Source organism: Ciconia boyciana, chromosome 2 (assembly GCF_034638445.1).
Source record: "Ciconia boyciana chromosome 2, ASM3463844v1, whole genome shotgun sequence".
Lineage (NCBI taxonomy): Eukaryota > Metazoa > Chordata > Aves > Ciconiiformes > Ciconiidae > Ciconia > Ciconia boyciana.
The window spans coordinates 140,974,469-140,996,303 of record NC_132935.1 but is presented as its reverse complement, the minus strand read 5'-3'; the positions used below and the strand labels follow the sequence as shown (position 1 = coordinate 140,996,303).

General features: G+C 40.8%; 1 protein-coding gene across 3 annotated transcripts in view; it reads right to left on the bottom strand.

Moving 5' to 3' along the window:
• Window positions 1-408: 408 nt before the first annotated feature.
• SLC25A13 (solute carrier family 25 member 13) overlaps window positions 409-21,835 on the bottom strand; it is a 102,505-nt gene continuing 81,078 nt past the window's right edge. Inside the window, exons 15-19 of one of the 3 annotated variants that reach the window (XM_072854239.1) lie at window positions 18,812-18,952; window positions 6,866-7,004; window positions 2,995-3,153; window positions 2,819-2,909; window positions 409-1,898 (exon numbers count right to left, since the gene is read on the bottom strand). In XM_072854239.1, coding sequence (XP_072710340.1) covers window positions 1,709-1,898; window positions 2,819-2,909; window positions 2,995-3,153; window positions 6,866-7,004; window positions 18,812-18,952 — 720 coding nt within the window. In that variant the 3' untranslated portion in view covers window positions 409-1,708. The remainder of the gene's footprint in view (window positions 1,899-2,818; window positions 2,910-2,994; window positions 3,154-6,865; window positions 7,005-18,811; window positions 18,953-21,835) is intronic. The other 2 variants (XM_072854240.1, XM_072854241.1) reach the window with 2 other exon arrangements.

Here is a 21,835-nt window from a genome sequence, read left to right as displayed (position 1 = left end):
CTCCGAGATGCAGCAGCAGGCAGATGTCATCCTCTCCCCTCGCTTTCACATGCAGATGTACTGCAGATGCTACTCCTGCCATGACTCCATTTCACTGGTAACTTCAAAATGCAAATCAGTCCAAGAGAATAATTTTCATGATGACCCAAACACAAATACAATAATAGACTGATTTCCATTTCAGTATTTCCACAAGTTATTGTACAACAATGTGATACTGCATCCCTAACTCATTCTTCTGCAGAGATATTGCATCTATGCATTCCCTCAGTACAGTCAACATTGAAGGCACCCACCCCCCACCCCAAGAAGGCAAGCAAGACCAAATTCTTCCTGGTCTTAAGACGTATCACAGAAGACACCCAACTGTACCTTTAACTGACTAGGCAGTCAGACTGTTCATAACGCATTAACCTCCCCCCAAAAGTAAAGGTCAAAATATCAAAGCTTACTCCAATCCTGGTTTTTGACTGAGGAAAAATTTCTGTTTTTCAGTGACAACTATACCAACAGATGTCTTTCCTACACAGGGGAATTCAGGTAATTTGTTCTCAAGCTGCAGGTGTTTTTATAGCCTACATGTCCAAATATTAACTTCACCTTAACCTAACTTTATAACTGGAGTTGAACAAGACATCTGATGTACTACACTATTTCCATAACAGAATACCATGTGTGCATCTGTTTGAAAGGTTTATTTCTATCTTCATAAATACATAATTTTCTAAACACTGTGCAAGGCACCAAAAAATTAAGTAAAATCTTTTCTTTTAGAGTATTTTAATCTCTTTTGACTCAATGAAGTAAATAAGAATCTGAAACCACCTATTTGCCAATTACAAGCCAGCAGTTAAGGCAGGTACCATTGATACAGTGCATGAATTTTCTATTGCAGTTATTTAAACAAGCAGCGTTTTACTATAGAAGTGCATATACAAACTGAATTCCAAACACCAGCAACCCAAGATAGGCACCTAGTTATGAAATTTCCTTGTGTGTGTAGTAGAATGCCAAAAGTTCTGCCATAAAGTGCAAAGACTATGGACAATAACACTTTCTTTTGAGCATTTTGATACCAGTAACATAATACAACGGCTAAACATTTATAAATGTGGTTTCCATTACAAAAACATGTTCCACATAAAAGCTTCATAATACAATCCAGAAACAGAACTTGTGCGTGTACATATTTAAAAAGTTGAAGCTGTACTGGCATACTTAGGTACCGGGTATATATTTGCTGACCTCTACAGACACGCACTAAGTTTATAACCAATTTACATGTACAGTCAAAATCATTCCGCTTTGAGCACCGTGATATCCACTGAGTTTTTCCATTTGAGTGACGATGTGCGACATCTGCCCTGGTAATCTGCAACCGAGCATTGCCTGTAAGATGATCTGGTTCACAGCTCTCACCCAGCCCTCACCAATAAATGGAACCTAAAATTAGTGTCGTCCCAACACAAGCACATGTCAGATGTGGACAAATACATTCATGGTCCCAAACTTAAAACAACTGGTAAGAATTTCACAGTGATCTGGTTAAGGAAGCACAAAGACAAATGATTACATTTAAGATGAAAATTGCCTTAAAACTCAAATGAAGCTAAACTGTTATATGATGAGAAGCTAAAGGAACAAAGTATTAACCAATTAGAAAAGTGGCTCTTTCCCAACTAATAACAAAAAACCTACAGCAATAAACTTAGGGTCCTACTGCTGCAGCAGCCTTTGAGGTAGGTGGCGATGGCTTAAACCGAGGTAGGTAAAGTCCAAACTTGTTTTCAATCCCTGCAAAAGTGGCAACTGCCAATTTATAACCACCAACGTGGTCAGGGTTAGGAGCAGGGAGTGTGATCCTAGATTTAGGAACTGGCTCTGATCCAGCTGGTTTTCTGCAAAATAATAAAAATAATAAATTAATTTCCATAGAGTAAAACCAGTATTCACAAAAATCTCCTTCATAAAGTAAGCTGAATGAGACATCTGAGTGTACCTCCCAGCAAGTAACCAAATTAAATGCTACAATGTAATGAGAAATACACTGTTTTAAAACCTCCCAGAACAGTTAGGAGTCTTCATGTTGATTAAGTACGGTCAAATCCAGATAAAATTTGTAGTGCGTTAATCAAAACTGCAGTGTGGGGGAGCAGGGGTTCGTAAGTCTCTGCTACAGTGCACAACCAATCCAGGGACCTAGCAGAGTTTACATAATTTTTGTGGTGGCTTTCAAACTACTGTCCCCAAAGTTTCATAAATGGTCTGCAGCTACTCCTGGGATCACATTAAAGAGCAATACGCACATCCATCTGTATCGTCAACAAAGACAGGAGGCAGAGCTGAAGCTCCAACAAATAGGTTTTGGACTTGGTGACTTGGACCAGGTTTTGGACTTGGTGACACCTATAGACTTTTTTGGGTGTCAAATGCCCTGCCTAATCAGGGGCACAGCTCCTCCACCAAACTAATGAGGACTAATGCAGAACGCATCCTGACCTGGCAGGCGTCACGCTTCCCCTGCACTTATAACCCCAGCCCATTACTTAGCCTTTCACTGTCTCTGTTTACACTAACACAGGTCCCTAGCTTCAAATGGTGATATAAAATGTGGTAATGTCTTGCTGTGAAACAGGTACTGGAATATCATCCTAACCTCCACCAGTGTAGCATGGCTTAAATAATATTTACAAAGTGTTTGCAATGTGTCTTCTGTAATAACAAGACCCTGACTCTGACATGTCGAGGAGCACCAAGACCCACACAGAACCAAGTGCAGCTTCAGGGTCCCAGGCAGATTCAGACACCACATACTTACACTCCCCCGAAGTCCACGTAAAACCATCTCTGCAGTAGCTCGTAAGTCACCAGAGTTACACCAAACTGAGGAGAAGATCGAAATACACGAGCTTGAAAGAAAAGAAAAGAAAAGAGTTCCTAAGTGACAAAAACCACAATTAGAAGTCACTCAGTAATCAAAGCTCTTTTACACACCTCCTGCTCCTTTCCACAGAGCCTTTGGACCTTCCTCTCGAAGGATCTTCACAAAGCAGTCTACAACACCACTGTAGGTGGTCTGTCCTGCCCGGGCCGCCACCTGTAGCCTTGTTTTGATCACATCCGCAGGGGTCACCAGAGAGGCTGCAGGCATACCTACACAACACAAAAATCATCAGGTGGGTACCACCGACTTGTCACATATGCTATACACCTCATTTACCCAGGGGTAACCGTGCCTTTCATCCTTGAATCCAGCCACATTTGATTTAAGCAGAAGCTGAGAAGGAGAACAAGCAACAAGAGGCAGCCGTTGTGGACGTGGCTTCGCTCAGAGAGAGCTTCTCCTAGAGGAACAACCATATCACATGCTTCCTGCTGAGCTGGGAGGCACGGGATGGATTTTTCAGCGCTAACCAGAAACTTGCATAGTTAATAAGCACAAAGTTTTTGGAGGTGAGGTCGATCTTTCCCTTTCCTTTTCATGCCTCTCTGTGGTTCGTGGCATTCTGGTTGCACACTGTGCTAGAATAGCCTGTACACGCACCCCCACGCAGCAGTGTCACCGAGATCAGATAATGCTGTGCACGCTCAGCAAGGCATGAGAGCTAAGGTTTAAAAAAAGGGTCATTCTTTTCATTAGGAATGGCAGACTGCTCAGCTGCAAAGCCACAGCTGACATCCTCGGCAGAACACTTGGAGGAAGATTTAAATTTACCCTGGCAGATAATCAACTGAAACCAAAAAATACCAAATTACCAATGGGTGGTATTTCTAAAATCATTCCTATCCAAACTGGGGCTGCCCATGTTTAGAACTGAAAAAAAAAAAAGCCCCAAAAAAAGCACCAGGACTGTACCCAGAAGACACTGTCTCTTATGGTTTTATTACTTTTCCACTCTGCATCTGTTCCAAACCAACTTGGTCAGATGTAGATGCATAAATCTCCTTTGCTTTTTTTTTTTAGGCTTAATAATTCTGTAACAACTTTTGTCCAAACCAGCATGGTCTGGCTCCAAGCACCAGAGCACCCTTCCTGCAGCCTGCTCTAAGAGATGTAAGCGTGTGCATATCACCAAAATAAGAACTCCTCCTCCTCTCCCAGACCCCCCAAAATAACGCACAAGCTGAACTTGCACAGTGGTCAGTCTGGCAGGCAAGTGCTAAAACCCGGTAAAGGTTTCTGAATTCCAGAAATGTTGAAATTCCTCTTTGCTTAGCCTTACCCACACCAGGATATTGGTTGAGTCTTCAGTTTAAAGCTGGACTTTTGTCCTTCAAAAGCCAACCAGTGTTTTCAAGGAAAACCAAAGGACATACTTAGAAACAATTCTGCTTACTACACGTTGACTTCCATCTCCTTATTCCCCATTCCTATTACTGACGATATTTTGCAATTAAAGATGTTTTTAATCCTGTTTTTAGGAGCTATGTGTACAGGACAAAAGACTTTACAGACAAATAAAAATTTACAAGTCGCTGCTGTGAGGAGCTTACAATCGAAATGAGACAAATGGCACAGCAGGAGCTGACAATAAAAAAAGAGGAGTGAGGGGAGGAGAAGGAAGTTCATGGAGGCAATAAGCAGATGGAGCAAATTAAGGAGAGATCCTGTAGCTGATATTAGAATCATCTCAGAAAATGCCGTGGCACAACAGGTTGAGACATCTGGTGAACAGTGAAAACCAGAAGCAGATCAAGCTAGATGACATGCATGTTGCGTGTGTCCCTACAACAAAAAGGAAGAAAATATACCCAGCACAGGCAACACCCACTGGCAAAGGACGCAGGTGCGCATCTGAGCACGGCCAGCTTGAACATCCCATCAGCACAGGGCTGTGCAAAGGTGGAGTTTCCCACACCCAGACGGAGCTCATGCACACGTCTGCAGTCCGACGACCAGGTGAGATCCCTGGGCAGAGCAGAAACATCAGCCCAGAGACTGAGCCAGCGATTCAGAGGTGGTGGGGTTTTTGTTTTGTCTTCCCCTTGACTTTCTCATGGCAAAACAGCGGACACATACACCCCCACCACACTTTACTTGTACCCAATAAAAGAAATTCCCTGGTTTTGTAAACAGTACGATAAGTGTTGTATCTTTAACACTGTAATTTGCTCATGAGAGTTAACCTAGGATGGGATTCACAGGAAGCAATGGATAAAATTCACATTATAGCTAGTTTGGTAAGCCATATCAGCAACAATAAAGACTGCTTCTGTGCCTGAACTTCAAAGGGACAGTTATCTCAGTCTGTAATCACATGACAATGGCTAGAAAGAGAAAAATAGGAAAATCTAAGAAATGACTTGGCTTAAAAATGCCAGCTTATGTTTCAAGTCTGTAAATATGATCTAAAGTTCAAAAATTGTTTTGTTCCATTAAAATGGGTGAGAAGTAAGCTGGCTGTAAGCTCCTGTTGGGGGGTTTGGAGGCTGGCTCTGGTTTGGGGTGGAGGAGGGGAGAAGACAAGGGTTTTTCAAGCACCGGCCATCTGAACACAGCTGGTTTTCCTAGTGGCAGGTCGATTCCGCTGGACTACGAGCTACTGAATACAGAGCAAACCCAAAGACCTGAAGCTATATGCTTCAACAAGACAGACTAACTGATCTGCACTGTCAGGCTTTGGCGATATCCTAAGCCCAGATACCGGCCATAAAAGGTTCTTGTCTCTTCAAGAGACACAGCCCCGTGTATAATCCTGACCAAGAACAGTTTTCCTAGGGAGAAGAAAGCTTAAAACCAGTTGAGAAAATCTAGCTAAACCACCAACCACCTATCTGTACTGGATTCATGCCACTCCATCACCTTTCTCACCTGGCAGCAGCCTGTCGGGGGCCATGCTGGAGGAAGAACTTGGCTGCAGCTCAGAGAGACCAAGCAGCCTGCAATGAGCACGATGGAAATACCTGCTGATAGGAGCCCTCCTGCTTGCTACACGCTCCCCCAAAGGTCTCGTTGCAGAAATTTTCAAGCCCATTTGTTTCCTGAAGGGAAAACCTCGCACATAGCAGGAGCAGGACTCTCAAGCTGCCCTCTCCAGGAGGCAGCTACCAAATGGTGGTCCCCTTTGGGTGTAGAAGCTGGGTGCTGTGCCAGGGACCAGCTACGCAGCAGACACAAAGGCAAGCTGAGGCTACAAAGCGTGTCTCTGTCTTTTCCCTTAGGCTCTGGAGCACTCAAGTTAAATGCATCTGTGACAAGTTAAGAATGATTTGGTTCTCCTATCCACTATGTAGCAGACTAGAACAAGCAAGTGCTCATGATCACACTCAGCATCTCTGTCGTATCTGGATACGCTAAGAATCAGCAACCTGTGGCACAATAGAAATGTTTTCAAGCTTTTCTGTGTTGTTTAATATTAAAAAAAATGTTAATATCCTCACAAAGCCAAGTAACTGCATGGGATACTGTGGGTAGCAAGTAATAGTCATCATTTTGTCACAGGCTCTACTGCCAGCATGGCTTTTGGACTCCACATACCAAAATTCAAGATTCCTTTGATCATAAACAATTTCACAAATGCTGTGATTTTATTTATAAACCATTTCAACAAAACTTTACCAGTCAGCCAGCCACAAACAAAAACGGCACAGTAACTTCACAAAGAAAGATGATATATGATGACAAAACCTCAGCACTTAAATCTTTCCTTTTGTTTTTCCTCCTGAACATTGTGATTATACCAGGAACTTACAGTATCTTTATTTTTAACATCAACTCACTCTACAGCATGGTAGCTTTCTGTTATTTGGGCACAAGGTTGCAAAATGCATATAGTTCTTCTGAGCTTTTCAAAGTTCTCACTGCCGTAACTGTTGTGCTGCAGGTGCAATATAGCAGCATGCAAAAAGAAATCTGGGCACTTACCAGCTATTGATCCAGCCAAGAGCAGATTTCCAGGGCTAACCCTCCCATCTTCATTTGCAAGTGAAGCTTTCAAATGAGCGTAACAGGGGAAGTAAATGGCAGAGAAGGGGATGTCACGCAAAAAACACGCCTTAGCACCCTGTGTTGAAAAAGAAACAAGTTTTGAGAATGAGCAAATTTAACATGATGAACTATGAACACCAGAGAACGGAGCAACATCGTATTTTTTTGTTTCGTTGCAAAGGGCTTATAGAAAAAGCAATTCCTTCTCTCAAAACTTTGAGAGATCCATACTGCTGTATTTCATACTGCTGAGGAGCACCTGTGTATTATTTCCTGGTTCAGTAATTTCTGTCATTGTATTTATCTTGTCTACTTGTTCTCCCTCACTCCCTAGTACTGTAGTTATTTGCTGGTAATAGAGAAAATGTCATGTGTTGGAGTAAACTCTGGTAACACCTTTGCAGAATTTTAAATAGTTGACATTGTAGTCATGCACCTGTAGTGGGAGTTTAGGATGTGTCTGAAGAAGATTGAGGCACAGGACAGGTCTATCGCCTCTCATTCCCACTTACAATAAATACTTCAGGGAAAAGAGTGTGCAGTCCATGCATCTATGCAGACATTGCAATTGATAATGCAACATAAATCGAGGGAAAGAGGGAAAGAATGAGAGTAGGGCCATATCACTAACTCTTTCGCAGAACAGTAACAGGATTATTTACTTGTGATTTTTGAAGTACAGGTGATCTCGGATACACTTTGTTTCAAGTAAGTTTCAGCTCCTACTGTTAAATTTGCCTTGCTATCAATTTTGTAAGTGGTACAAACAGCCAATGAAGTTACCAGCAATATAGCTGGCTTCAAACCTAAGTGGGTGGCAAACAGGCAAGGAAAGTTTTGGGGTAGCAGCAAGCAATCAACTGTTTTTCAAGCAGGGGTAAAGCAAAAAAACAGTAGGGGAGGCAACCAAAATAAAATACCAAATAATATCCATGTTCCAACAGCAAATGGGACTTGCAATCTGCCTTTCCTCAATATGGAGATCCAGAGGACACCAGAGCCTGAACACACCAGGACTGAGACCGGCAGGAAGGCACAAACAGGAGGTGGCTTTGGAAAATGGCTAAAATCTTCCGAGCTTGAGAAAGAAATGGTTTGTGGATGAGCCTAAGCCTCTTCTCTCTGAAGTGAGGGTGGAGTTGTGGTGAAACTGCTTGAGGTTCATCCACAAGCCCTCCCGGGGTGCCCTTGTTACTGTACTTCTCTTGTGTGCAGGTCTACCAGGGCATGGCTCAGTGCCAGACATTTCACAGGGGACATGCTAATATCCACAGAATTTTATTAAATCTAACAATATGCCTGGACATATCGGTAAGCTTAGCTTGTACTATAACAGCAGTTAAAATATAGTGCTTATCCAAGTTGGATCCTGGTTATCAAGCAAAGACGCAAGAGCTGCAAGGTGTTAAGAAAAACTGAAAAGTCGCCTTTCAGCGAGGCAAGACAGGGGCGGGCGAGCAGGATGTGTGACGGGAAAACCAGGTCCTGCGAGCCAGTTCACAGGAGATGCTAATAAGTGCAGTTTGCAGTCAGAGAATGCCTCTGAGAAAATAAAGATTTATCTGAAAACAGCCATTAGATGTTCTAGTCAGACTTTCTGTGTGTCACAGACTCAGTTACCGAGCACGGTGAGCACAATACGCTCTGCTCCAACCCCAGCTGCTTGCCACCACACTTTCTCAGCTTATTTCTTGACGTTTTCAGACTGAGAACTGACCGCTTCCCCTGACAGTCCGTTCGGAGGTTAATGACTCCTGCTGTTAAGACCCTTTGCCTTGTTGCTCAGATGGATTTGTCTGATTTATGCTGCCAGTTGCTGGTTCTCGTTATGCCTTTCTAGATACACTAAGGAAAAAGCCATAAAGGAACTCGAAGCGCTGCCGTTGCAGCCGCTCCGCTGTTCGCCCGTGCTGAATGGGGTTATCAGCCACGGAACAAAGCGATGCTGGGCTGGATTCTCCTCTCAAAATTACCTGCAAAGCCCCTACGCTTTACCTTGAGGGCACAGAGAAGGTGAATCTTTTGTATTCACCAGAGACACAAGAATCCTGGTCTCTCAGATGTGCGCAACAGAAGTCTGTTTTACAGTTTACCTTTAAAGTCTTTAATAAAAAGAAAAGACTAGGGTTTTACCAAGTTCTGTATAAAACCCCAACATCTTAATGATCAAATGTCTGCACTGGATTTACCTCACAGAAAAATGACGAAACTCACTAACAAAACATTCACAGATGAACACGGTTTCTTCAAAGATTTATTTTTAGAGCATGCTTTTCCTCAGAGCAAATCTCCTCACTGCCTTTGCCCTCAGGGCACATTACTTCTATTTTCTTTGCAATGTTGTCATTAAACACTGCGCACATTTTTTCCTCTGGATTTTTTTCATACTCTGAAATATCTTGACATAGTTAAAATAACTTACGGAAATCAATAAACTCCACATGCGAGCAACTCTGAACTGAACCCAAGCTGCTAATATTCCCTCCTCTTCATTAAGAGGCTCTTTTTCATGGGGCAGAAATGGTATATTGTTAGTATCACTAATAATATACATTCAGGTACGCAGAGAGGGAGGGATGTCCATCAACTTAGTTGGCTCAGTGTAAACAAAACCTGGATCAAAACTTGGATCCACTTTAATAATAACCCAGCTTGGCTCCGGTCCAGCATCGCAACAGTCTAAAGTTTCCCCCCATCGTTCTGTTTAAAGTCTGGGAAAGCATGTTTAAAAGCAGGCCTCATTTAACTTCAAGTTAATCATCCGCAACCAGCCTAGGCCAATTAGGAAGGCTTAGGGAGATTGGCCACAGTATCTTGAAAAGCAAGAGAAACATTTATTTCACTTCTCGCACCTTTTTGATGTGGACAACGTGCTGAAAGCCAAAAGGAGTTTTAATCAATCCCCAGAAAGCTGTAAGGATCATCCGCCCGAGTTTATTCTGGCAGCCAAGGTGCAGACCTGCCAGGCATGAAATTGCTGGGACATCCTACACACCGTGACATGCGCCTCCCTCACACAACAGCCAGTTGGCTCCCATCTTCATTCTCTTTAATAACCTTAAAGCTCTTAATCTCGGATAGTATCTCACTGAATAAACCAACGGAGGAAGAAAAAACCCTGATTGTCAAAGATTCCGATAAATAAGCCCAAGTGGCTGCTGGGGCAGGTTCTTTAGCATGCTAATTCCTGCTTATACCAGCTCTACCTGCAAATAAGGCTCTAAACAAACTATTTCTACTACAAGGGGAGGGTAATTATACTGACAAAGGCACCTCTGTGTCGGGTCGGGCAGAAGGAGCCGGCAGGTCTGGGAGACGCAGGCTTAACCTAGTCTCCTGCAGTGAATGCACATTGTCTAGTGCAGGGGGAAAAATGCCAGACTGGGGGGACCTAGCAGCATTCAAGACAACAGTGGTGCACCTTGTCTGAGAGGGTTATTTAATGCTTCTGGCACCTGTACTTACAGCCACCCCCTCTTTTTCTCCTTTACAGGTTTAGAATTTATTTGGCATGTATAATTGTTATTTTGATCCTATAGCTACAAACAATAGGCAGCATGTCATTTCTTGATCATTTTGCATTCTTCTTGGGTTTTACTACAGACTTAACCCTTTGGAATCGGAGCCCCAACAGCACCCAACAGGCTTTGTAACAGTCAGTCAAATATTACTGGCATTTGCTTTCAAGGGCTGCAAGTTTTTCTACTGTAAAATGACATTGCCCTAAAAGCTGCTATAGGTTTTTATTCACATATATTTATACCAACCAAAATATGAAACTGATTTAGCACACCAAGTTAGAGGAATAAAACGCTGATTTCAAATGCTGTGTCAGCAATTCGGATTCAGTTTGCAGACAAAAATTATAGCACTTCTTAGGTGGAAGGGCTTATTTTGGTTATTTTCAAAGCAAATTTCTGAAGAGCAGGTTCTCACATATGAGAACACAGTCACAAATAGGCATGGTAGATGCAAATTAATGTAACTCAACACTTTTACTACTCTGTTTCGTATGTTTATCATCCTGCTGTAAATCCACAACTTCAAGAGGTGAAATACCTCAGCTGTTATCAAAGTGACCAGGTGGGAGCTTGGTACACATCCTGTCACCTGAGATTACACTTTCCAGGTCAACACACCAGAAGCCCGTTCATGAAGTTGTCAAAAAAAAAAATGAAGATACTTTTGGAAGCTTTTCTGACTAGTTTTGGAAATGCAAACTGTGTTGGCGATATCAGCCAAAGCACAAATCTGAGCTAAATACCTTCTAGTAATTGCAATCGTAAACATTACCACACCCAGCGGATCCTTTCCTCGAAGAATCATTTACTACCATATTATTTCCCATCTTCTTGGGATCACAGAATAACTTTGTCGTGCAAAATTATGGAGTGGCACTGTCTGTTGTGCTGTAAAGCACTATTCAGAATGATTATTTATAAAAAGACGAATATTTTATTAAACATTTTATGGCAGATATTATATTGATATGAGTTTCTATGATGTACAAAATAAGTAGGTGTACTTACAATGTGTATTTACATGAGCACTTTAAAGATGTCTTTTGAAACCTATAGAATATAAATTCAACTGACTTTAATGGAACTTTATGCATATTACTGTGTAAGACAGGCAGAAGACAGAAAATATATTAGCTAATCTTGCACAATTACTTCAATATTCAACTGTGACCAGAAATTAAATAAAATCTATTAAAAATATTGAAAACCAGAAATGTATCCTTTCCCATTTCTGCCAACACAAATGACATTTTGTGTTAGGTTAAATGATATTTTCCCTGACTGGGATATGTTGTCTCTATATTTTTAAGAATAGCTGTCATCTACAGAACATCTGTAGCTGAAGAAGAATTTACTAGACGCAAGCTTCCATACCCTGGTGCTTTCACAGCAACAATTACTGGCAGAAAGAAGACAAATAGAGGAAACAAATTCCTTCTGCAAAAGTGCTGTTATGTGCCTCCCCAAAGGAGCAGCTGGGTTTTGAGAAGTACAAGGTTTTAAAATACTTATTTACACAAGTAGTTCAGAATTTTAGACAAAGGCAGAAAAAAATATTTGCTTTCTAGCTTTAAAGAACTACAGGGGTTCAACCCAGCAGTTAGCCTAACGAGCTGTATGTGTCAAATCTTTTTATTGCTGGAATTAACATGCATTTTATTTCTAAGCTGCGTACCATTACATAAGTGCTAGTATCTGAACACCCAGTGAAGGCGCAGTGAGTCTGAGAGGAAGCTTTGACTTTAAGTTGTTGTACTTACTATGATGGACAGTTAGTTGAAGTGAAAAAACCCCTCTGTTTTTCCAGACCTACTGGTCTTTAGTTCTTTGGCAGAGAAGGAGAGGAGATCTAAATTATCTGACCTGGACATCTATGCAGCGTGATAGCAATTTTCCCCCAAATAAAAACTTTTAGAGTTACAAAGCTACACCAAGATAATACTGATCTTCAAGGACAGTCTCCTCAAAGGACTAGGATGGTCCACTCCACTGTGCAGAAGGTTGAGCAATCATGTCAGAAGGCCAGCATGGATGAACAGGGAACTCATGATTGAGCTCAAATGCAGAAAGTAAAAAGGGAGCAGAGGTGGGTATGGGCTACCCAGGAGAAATACAGAACCACTGCTTGGGCATGCAGCAATTGAGTCAGAAAAGCCAAGGGTCAGCTGGAGCTGGATCTAGTAAGGGATGTGAAGGGAGAGTAAAAAGGGCTTCTGTAAGCACATCAGCAGCAAAAGGACAACTAAATAAATTGTGAGGCTGTTGCTCAACGGGGGCAGCAAACCTAGTGACAAAGTACATGGAAAAGGCAAAGAAATTACTTTTGCCTTGCTTTTTACTAGTAAAATCTGCCCTCAGGCCTCTCAGCTCCACAAGCTTACCAGAAAGTCTACAGGAGCACAGCATTACCTACAGACAGAGCACTTAAGCCATCTGCACATACACAATCCATGAGACCAGAAGAGATACCTCCAATGGTGCCGAGACAGCTGGCTGATGTAGTTGTGAGGCTGTTATTACCTTCAAAAGGTCAAGTCAGTCAAGGGGGTTCTGATGACTGGAAAAAGACAAACATCACACCCATTTTGAAGAGCAAGAAGAAAGATCTGGGAAACTACAAGCTGTTTGAGCACACCTCTGTCCCTGGGACGTTTATGGAGCAAATGCTCCTGGAAGCCATTTCCAAGCATATGAAGGGCAAGAAAGAGACTGGGAACAACCAATATGGATTTACCAAATCACGGCTGACCAACCTGTTTGCCAGACCTGTGGATGAGGGGACAGTACAGGATGTTGTACACCTTCACTAAGAGCAAGGCTTTTGAGATGGTCTGCATAGTATCTTCATAGCTAAATCGGTGGAACATGAGCTGCACTCTCAGCAGATTAGTGGATGATACCGAATCAGGGGAGTAGCTAGTGTGCTATAGGGCAAAGCTGCTATTCAGAGAGACCTTCACAGGATGGAGAAATAGGCTGACAAGAACATCATGAAGTTCACATCAGCAAACGCAGTCCCGCATCTGGTCTGGAATAGCCCTATGCAGCAGTACAGGCTGAGGCCGAGTGGCCAGAAAGCAGCTTTGGAGAAAAAGTCTGGAGGATATTGGTGGCCAAGCTGAGTATGGGTCAGCAATGCCTCTCTGCAGTGAAGACAGACAGCCACACCCTGGGCTGTAGTAGCAAGGGTGCAAGGGAAGTGATTACTCCCCTTCATTCAGCACTGCTGAGGCCACATCTGGATTCCTGGGTCCAGTTCTGGTCTCTCCAGTACAAGAAAGACATTGCCACACTGGAGTGAGTCCAGTGTAGGGCCATCAAGACAGCTGGGTAGCCCATGGTGTATGAGGAGAGGCTGGGGGAACTCAGTGTGCTCAACTCATAGAAGAGCAGGCTAGGGAGAGACCTTATTGCACTCTTCAGCTACTTAAAAGGAGGGTGCAGGGAAGACAACTCTCCTTGGAGGTGCACAGTGCACAGGATTAGAGGCAATGGACAGAAGATGGAACATGGCCAATTCCAATTAGGCATAAGAAAAAGGGTGAGGGGTTTTTGGTTTTGTTTGTTTGTTTTAAACCATGAAGGTGGTCAAATACTGGGTCAGGTTGCCCAGATGACCTCCAGACTGGCTTTCAACACAAATTATTCTGATTCTAACATCAAGTCTGCAAGTACAGCAGAGCACAGAGCAGAGATCTCGGCAGAGTACTACTGTGAATTGTTTTGTGTCACTAGCACAGTAGAGCACCACGTTAACATGCCAATGAATGACCCAAAAGAATATTAATCTCACTAATATAGAGGGGCATCAAAACTACACAACTCAGCTTCTTGGTGATCCTCAGATGGCTATCCCCTAGAATGCTGGGATAATTACGATTATAATCAATACAAGATTCACTCAGCTGGATGCAAAAAGGGTTTACATAGCACTTCCTTTGTTAATTTGTTGACACGAGATGTAAGATTTATTTGTCTGTGCCTTTGTTTTCTCTGTTAATGCAAGACAGGAACACTGAAATCACCTATATCAGGGGTGTGTGGGCATTTTATTTTAAAATCCACAGAAAGTGCTTCATAGGTAGAATTAATACAAGATGTAAGAATTCAAACACCAAGCAGTAGATCTTGTTAAGACATGCAGGAGTTTGCCTCATGAAGCTAAGACCAACATACATAATTCTTTGCATCTTCTGGCTGCAGTTATAATTAATGAAAGTACATTCTTCCTCGCTGACTACTATATGGGACTCTTACAGATTTTCACCCAAATTTCAGCATAAAAGATTCATAGGAACTAAGCAGAGCATGCCGGATTGATCTATGGTGGTAAGAACAGCTTTCAACATGATTTATTTCTGAACCGGGAAAAGAGAATTTTCACTGTAGTCCTTGCAATGTGGTAAACAAAACAGCACCAAAGCGGAGCGAGAGAAACAGAAAAGCCAGTGTGCAGCAGACTGGATGACCAGTCCTGATTTAAGAGGTTTGTAACTTATCAACACAGGAGTAAACTCACATTGACAAGCAATGGAAACACTTCAGCTCTACTATAAGCTTGCAGACTGACGGGTAATGTTCTCATTCATCACAAAAAAACAACCGCTTAAAAATATCCGTGCTCCTATTTTGAAAAATTATCATTATGGTAATATTAGTTTCAAGTTAAAATCACATCTTCCGAGCTCCGTCTTCCTGTTAAATATGTGATATCCCTCCATTTATTCCATCTCTATAACAAGGCTATTTTCTCCGCTGCTGGCAGTACAGACAAATCATTGATCTTTGCTCTCTGTGGATTTCACCAGCCAACCGTTAGGTTGAGGGAATCCCTTTTCTTCCCATCTCAAAACAAGACCTTTAAGGAAATTCGGTAAGCAACAGAGGATCCTGTCCCTCTGTACAGCTTCTCGTACTATCCTGCCCTACCTGACGTCATCTAGACAGTGGTCGTCTTCACCTTTTCCAGGGACACAGCACTACAGACATTTGATATCCATTAATCCAGACATCAGAAGTGAATTATTTGGGTGGTTAGGGGTGGAAATGGCTGTAGAAAACTGCAGTTAACCCCTTTTAGAGCAGTTTTACAAGAATTTCTAACAAGTCAAGTGGAAAAGGAGGAACATTATGCATTATGGTCTTGAACCAAAACTGATGGAGTAGTTAATTTTTGTTGTGGGTTTTGCTTTCTTTTGGCCACAAAAGAAAAAAAAAACAACAGAAAATAAATTCAGGCCAAACCAAACAGAAAAAAAAATAAACCAACAAAATTTTGTTATCAAATATGAAAGGAAATATTATATTTAAATTTTGGATTGTTAAATAATTAAAAAAAAAAAAAACGTAGCGGGAAAAAAAAAAGACATCCATTTATTTCAAATGAAAATGCCTGAAATGAAAAATCTAGAATTTTGCTTTCAACACTTGCAAAAGAAAGTTGATCAGCTGGTCCTAAATCATGGCTACATGAAGGCCCATTAAGCCTATAAACAAACTCCAAGATTCACAAATAAAACTGTTTACTAAAACAAGCATGTATTCTTGTTCTTCTGCAGCAGTATGTATGGAGTATTACTTAGGTCTACTAAAATAAGTACATTCAGGGCTTGAGATACAAGCCTTGTGTCTTGAGACACAAAAGACAAAGCCAAAACAAAGACTTAAGATGCAAATGAAAGAGTTGTTCACGTTAAAGTGAACAGCATGAAAAGTACTGAGATAGACACAAAATCCTCATTCCTGTTTTATAGTTTTAAAGCTAATTTGACTTGTTAAGAGTAGAAGCATTGCAAATGTACCAAGACATTTCGGTTCTCATTAGTAGAACATTTATTATTATTTGATGTTCACTTGGTCATTATACTCACTAAATTAATTTACTAGAAGCACCACCAGAGAAGGTAGCACCTACCAAATCTAGCCTTGTCTGAAATTCATTTTAGACCATAGATGTCTCTGGGTAGCATTTACTGGGGCTGGTGACTTTGATGCAATGAGTTATTAATCCCTGCCTGGCCTCACCAGCACTGCCAGCTTCAGCACAAGCATTCAGGAGAGGACTACTTTTGCCTCTAAGACTGCTGTTCCACAAGCACCTCAAGGCAGTATAAAACTCCTCTGATACAGACTGATGGGTTTCCCATGCCATGAAGCTATTTCTCCCTTTGCCTGGGTACAACCGTCCTGAGGAGCTACAGACTGAGCTGGTCTGGGTTCAAAATAAACTAAGCTGTAAGGAGGAGGAGGCTTTAGTTTTAATGAGTTTCCTGTTCCAGATCATTATGTGGCTGCACCAACACTCTTGCTGAGAGAGAGGGCAGACAAGATTGCCTTTTTTTTTTGGCTACAGTGCCAAAGTGTTCGGTGGACAATAGCACAAACCTGCCCAATGACAGAGCTAGCCGTGACTAAGGGTGCACTTGGACACAAGCCTTCTGACATGGCTTGTGCTCTGTTGGGTGGATGACTGTGATTGCCAGGTTAAATTCTCTAGTTTTGTCAAATCAGTCAAGTTTTTGTAGGCAATGAATCCAAATTGGACATACAAAAGGACATGAACACAAGGAGCGGAGTAGAGGGGTGGAGAGAGACAGAAACAGAGACAACAGAAGAGTAAAACCAAAACAAAACCCTTCTGTGGCCTTTTTTGTGGAGCTAAATGGACTTAATGAATGAACCAACCAAACTGTGTAGCTTGTGATTAAATAACTGCCTGTTTCAATGCAACATAGTGCTGTAACCAGCTCCTGTTCAGGTGTATTCCTTACAAATATTCAGCAAGTAACTACTCTAGAAAACAGAAATAATTCTTAATACAACCCAAGACATTAATGCCATTTAAAAATGGAAAAATGTAGCCAATGCTGCTCAGCCACCAAAAGCAGGTATTCAGGGAAAAAAAAAAAACAACTCTAAAAATGCTAACTTTAGTAAACTAGTTCATCACTCTTTCTCATTTTATGTTTTATTTTTACTAGTCCAAGCAAAAGTCAGTAGCTGCCCTCCATTCCTGCACAGCCTCAGGGATGCAGACTGTTTACCATATACATGTTTTCAGTTGTAAATTTTGACCTGATCAACACCATAATGCCACTTACTAGGAGTTTACACAATAGCATCAGCTTCAGTAAAACACCCAAAAAATTAGCAAGTCAATTTAAAGGGAAAAACAACTCCCCATTAAATCCTATTCAGACCTGCAACTTCTCTCCAGGCCAAAACATACATACATCACTCGCAGGCAGGCTTCCTCTTTGTAATGTTAACAGAACAATTTAAAAGGATTGGATGCTTAAAAATGGAGATAGAATTTAAATATTGTGGAGGAGGGGGATGGGGCTCATTTGGTGGTTTTTGAAGCATCTTCAATCTACAGTTGCGCTGCTATAAATAAGAAACAGAGGAATACTGCCTGCTGCACTGGAAATACTGGGACAAATGGGTAGCGTGAAAGCTTTCTCCCAAGAAGTAGGCTGCAGAATCTGAAGAAACACCACACGGTGCTCTGCAGTATATGGCATTAATTACAGTTTTTGTTTCAATACTGTGTGTAATGGCTATCTCACAGTACTCCAAGACCTTTCATACTCCCCCATATCTAGACTCCTTCATCTAACAGTAGAAGGCAGTATGGTAATCCTTTAAATTATTCGCAGTGTATGTCCTATTAGATTCAACAGAAGATGTTTCTAATCCTGTTGCAGTCTAACATTAAGCCTAACTTTACTTCTACATATTTATGTATCTATGTGAGGACAGTAATGTAGAAAGCAGAATTGTAGAGTTTGTAGTATACACTCATAAAAGCTGCTTTTTCTGATCTTATTCATGGCAATGTTCTTCTAAACTAGCAAGGAGAAGCTTGCTTTAGTAGTTTATTTTTATTCTGGGCTCCCACTGTCTGTATTTCTTCACTATTATTGTGCTGCAATTAATTCCCATCACCAGATTAACAATGACATCTGGGAAAGTTGCTGAATCAAACACAGAAGAGCAAAAGCACAGCTCCAAAACTGTAAGCTCTATACCATGAAGCAGATGAAAATAAGTTTATTTTTACACCAGGCAGAACATCAGGAATCACAAACTAATCCTCAGTGAACAACACTTACACCTGCTGAAATGAGAAAATAAATCTTAGTAAGACCCACAAGAACCACATGCTCAAAAACATGAGACAGTTTCTTCCCTTAGTTAGAAATGAAAAATGAAGATATAATATCACATAATAAGGAAGATTTTTTTTAAAAGTTCAATTACATCCACCTATGAATGTTTCTGAGAACAATGAAATTATGTTTTGACTTGAAATATTCATAATTGGCTTTTAATGCATGTATATATATATAAAAAAGCATACCTTGTAGAGACCAAAGAAGCCTAAGTCCCGTAATACAGTGAGGGCACTAACTCGTGGACCAGTAGTAATTTCTCCAGCCACCTGTAATCGAATCTTGACAATTTCCAGTGGATTGGTAAAGATCACTTGAGAACCTCCAGCCTGAAATTAAAAGTGGAAGGCAGTACATTAAGCTGTTATATTATTTGCAGTGTACATCCTGTTACATTCAAGAGAAGACATTTTTAATCCTGCTGCAGTCAGTTAAGCTATTAGCAGACAAGAGTTTTAGTATTAGTTAATAAACTGCAGCTCACAAGGTATGAAACCTACCCCGCCACGAGATGAGTGGTCAGGGAAAACAGAGAGGAAGCAGGTCGGCCACTGCAGGACACTGCAGTACATCAGACAGACACTAGCTCAATTCTTGCTGCAAGAATACATTCACCATCACCAATTTATGCAATACTGACAAGCCAAGAACACTGTAAAGCAAGTAATGAAGTGAAAGGAAGAATTAGTAACTAAGTAAAGAAACTGAGATGTGCATGCCAGTACTTAGAAAGTGAAAACATACTATTGAAGAGTAAAAGTCTGGCAGAAGCTTTTTCAACTTTGGCATGAGTTCATAAAACAAAGAACACATGGATTCCAAAGACCAGAACAGCAGATATCTTTTACGTTTTTAAAACCCCACTGACCTACCAGTTTCAGTGCCATTAAATGCAGTTTGATTCAAGAGTCTGAGCTCCACATCATTATTTGTGCACCAGGTAATAAAGAAGGTCTACAGACCGAAGGATTCCATTAATCAAGAACTGCTAAGTGTTTTTAACATGTCAGTCTCCATTTGTTGGGAAGACATCACTCAACTGATTTTGAAAGTTAGTTTTAAAACACAACAGTGGCAAGCATTTTAGACTCCCTGCTAGTTCTAGTAAAGTTCATTTCATTCACAATACGTACTGCAGGGCATAACCTTTCTGCTACACTGACAGATCCTGAGTTAAAAATTTGAAACAAGAAAAAAAAGGTAACATGGAGGTTACCTAAGTGTATTCAAAAAATAATCATTCAAACTCCACCTGGCCCAAATTCAACAGAATGTCATTCTAACTTCTGTTAATTTCTTAATTATGTGGCCCAACAGCTACGCCCTTTTGTAGGTTCTGAAATCACACAACTATGCAAAGGACAACCCTCACCCTCCCCACAACAAAACAAGAACCATTTTTTTCTCGAAGGTAATGTCTGAAATGAAATAAGCTGCATTTAAAAGCACTTGCATCTAGCCATGTCTAGTATGTGAACACTATGTGCACATCTTTTTTAAATTATCCAAATGTTAAAAGAATTAATCATAGCTCAGATTAACTATCATTCAAAATAAAAAATATGCACAGTAATATGGTTTAAATAATGTGCTGAAGAAATGGCAAATCGCACGAACAACTATTCTTGTCTACCACTTAGACTGAGCATACACAGTGTGGTTACAAATTAAAGTCTTTACATAACCCCCAAAATATCCCAAATGTTTCCTATTTTGACCAGAAAAAGCATGCTCTTGTGTAACTCAACTGGTTTTGACTTTCAAATTGGCATAATTTAATTTAACTGCTTTTACCAAACCAGAATCCTGGTACATATAAAACTGCTATTCTTGTTGCCATCAGAAATTAGACTGATAAATTATTTGGCACATATGCTGACTTCAGTTTTGCACTTAAACTGAAACATATTAAGTAAGTAAGCATTCAAAACAAAAAACTGAGACAGTTTCTTTTACTTGTCTACTCATCTAGCAAAGTCTCAAAATAAAAAAATCCTGGAAAGGTCTTTATGGTGAATTACAAATTCCTATGTAATAAACATTTTGGTCTATGTATTACAAATATTAAGCGTTCCCACATACCATCGCACATATTTTCTTCTTAAAAGGATAAAATCCCAATTGCAGGTGATAACGTTCATTTGCAAGTTTGCTATACCTCAGCCATCTTCTAAAATGCACTACTTAAAAACTCATACCAACTGATCTATGTTAGCATAAATAAACTACTTTCTCTCAGTATGATATTCTTGCAGTTCATTGTGCCATGACTCCATGGGAAGTGTTCCTTTAATTTTCACTATGGGAAAATCATATTAAAATTTAAAAGGTGACAACAAAATTAAGTTTAATTTATTATTATTATTATTAATGCACCAAAACACTGAGCAATTTAAAAATCTATTAAAATGTTTATAAGGAATGCCATATTTAAAGAAAGGAAATAGAAACATATATCTGATTTTAAAGGAGAATAAAAGCAAATCATTTCTGAATTCAAACGAATGGGAAGTACTTCAGGTGCTAGCACATATAAATGTTTATGTTTGCATGTCCAACCTGGCTGCGTTGACACTTGCAGCATTAGATGTTTCTGGCTCTGGGTAAATCACACAAGACTTCCTCTGCTTCAGCTTGCGATTTGAAAAATGGGGATGCTATTATTTACCCACCTCATACAACCAAGCTCGCTACATTCAAATTTTTAAAACACTGAGACCTGCATGCATCAGGCATTACTAAAAAGACCATTGGTTTTGCTGCCCACAAAGGAGGTCTGAAGACAGACATTGGAAATTCCCAGTGAAGCCTTTCCACAGAACTGCCTAGGTACTAGCCCAGAACTCCCTGAACAACCCTTGTCATCCTGTAAATTTGATCAAAGATATACTCCAAAAATCGAACGGTGAATAACTGAAAGCGATGAGCCAGACAATACCTGACAGAGGGTCTCGGTAGGAGGGTTTCTACCACCTGCCTGCTTTGCGATGGAGAGGAAGGCTGGTTTATCAACCAGTGCAGAGCCAGTTCTAGCAGTAACAAGTACAGTCGCCTGGTAGGGAGCTTTTATCACCCTGTTATTTAACCATCTATGCTGGTAACTGCAGCTCCTTACTCTCAAAATGCGGGGGAAGAAAACTGGAGATGGCTACTATACTCTCTAATGAAATGATTTCTTGCTTGTCTAGTACTGGTAACTCCTATTGTGTTTT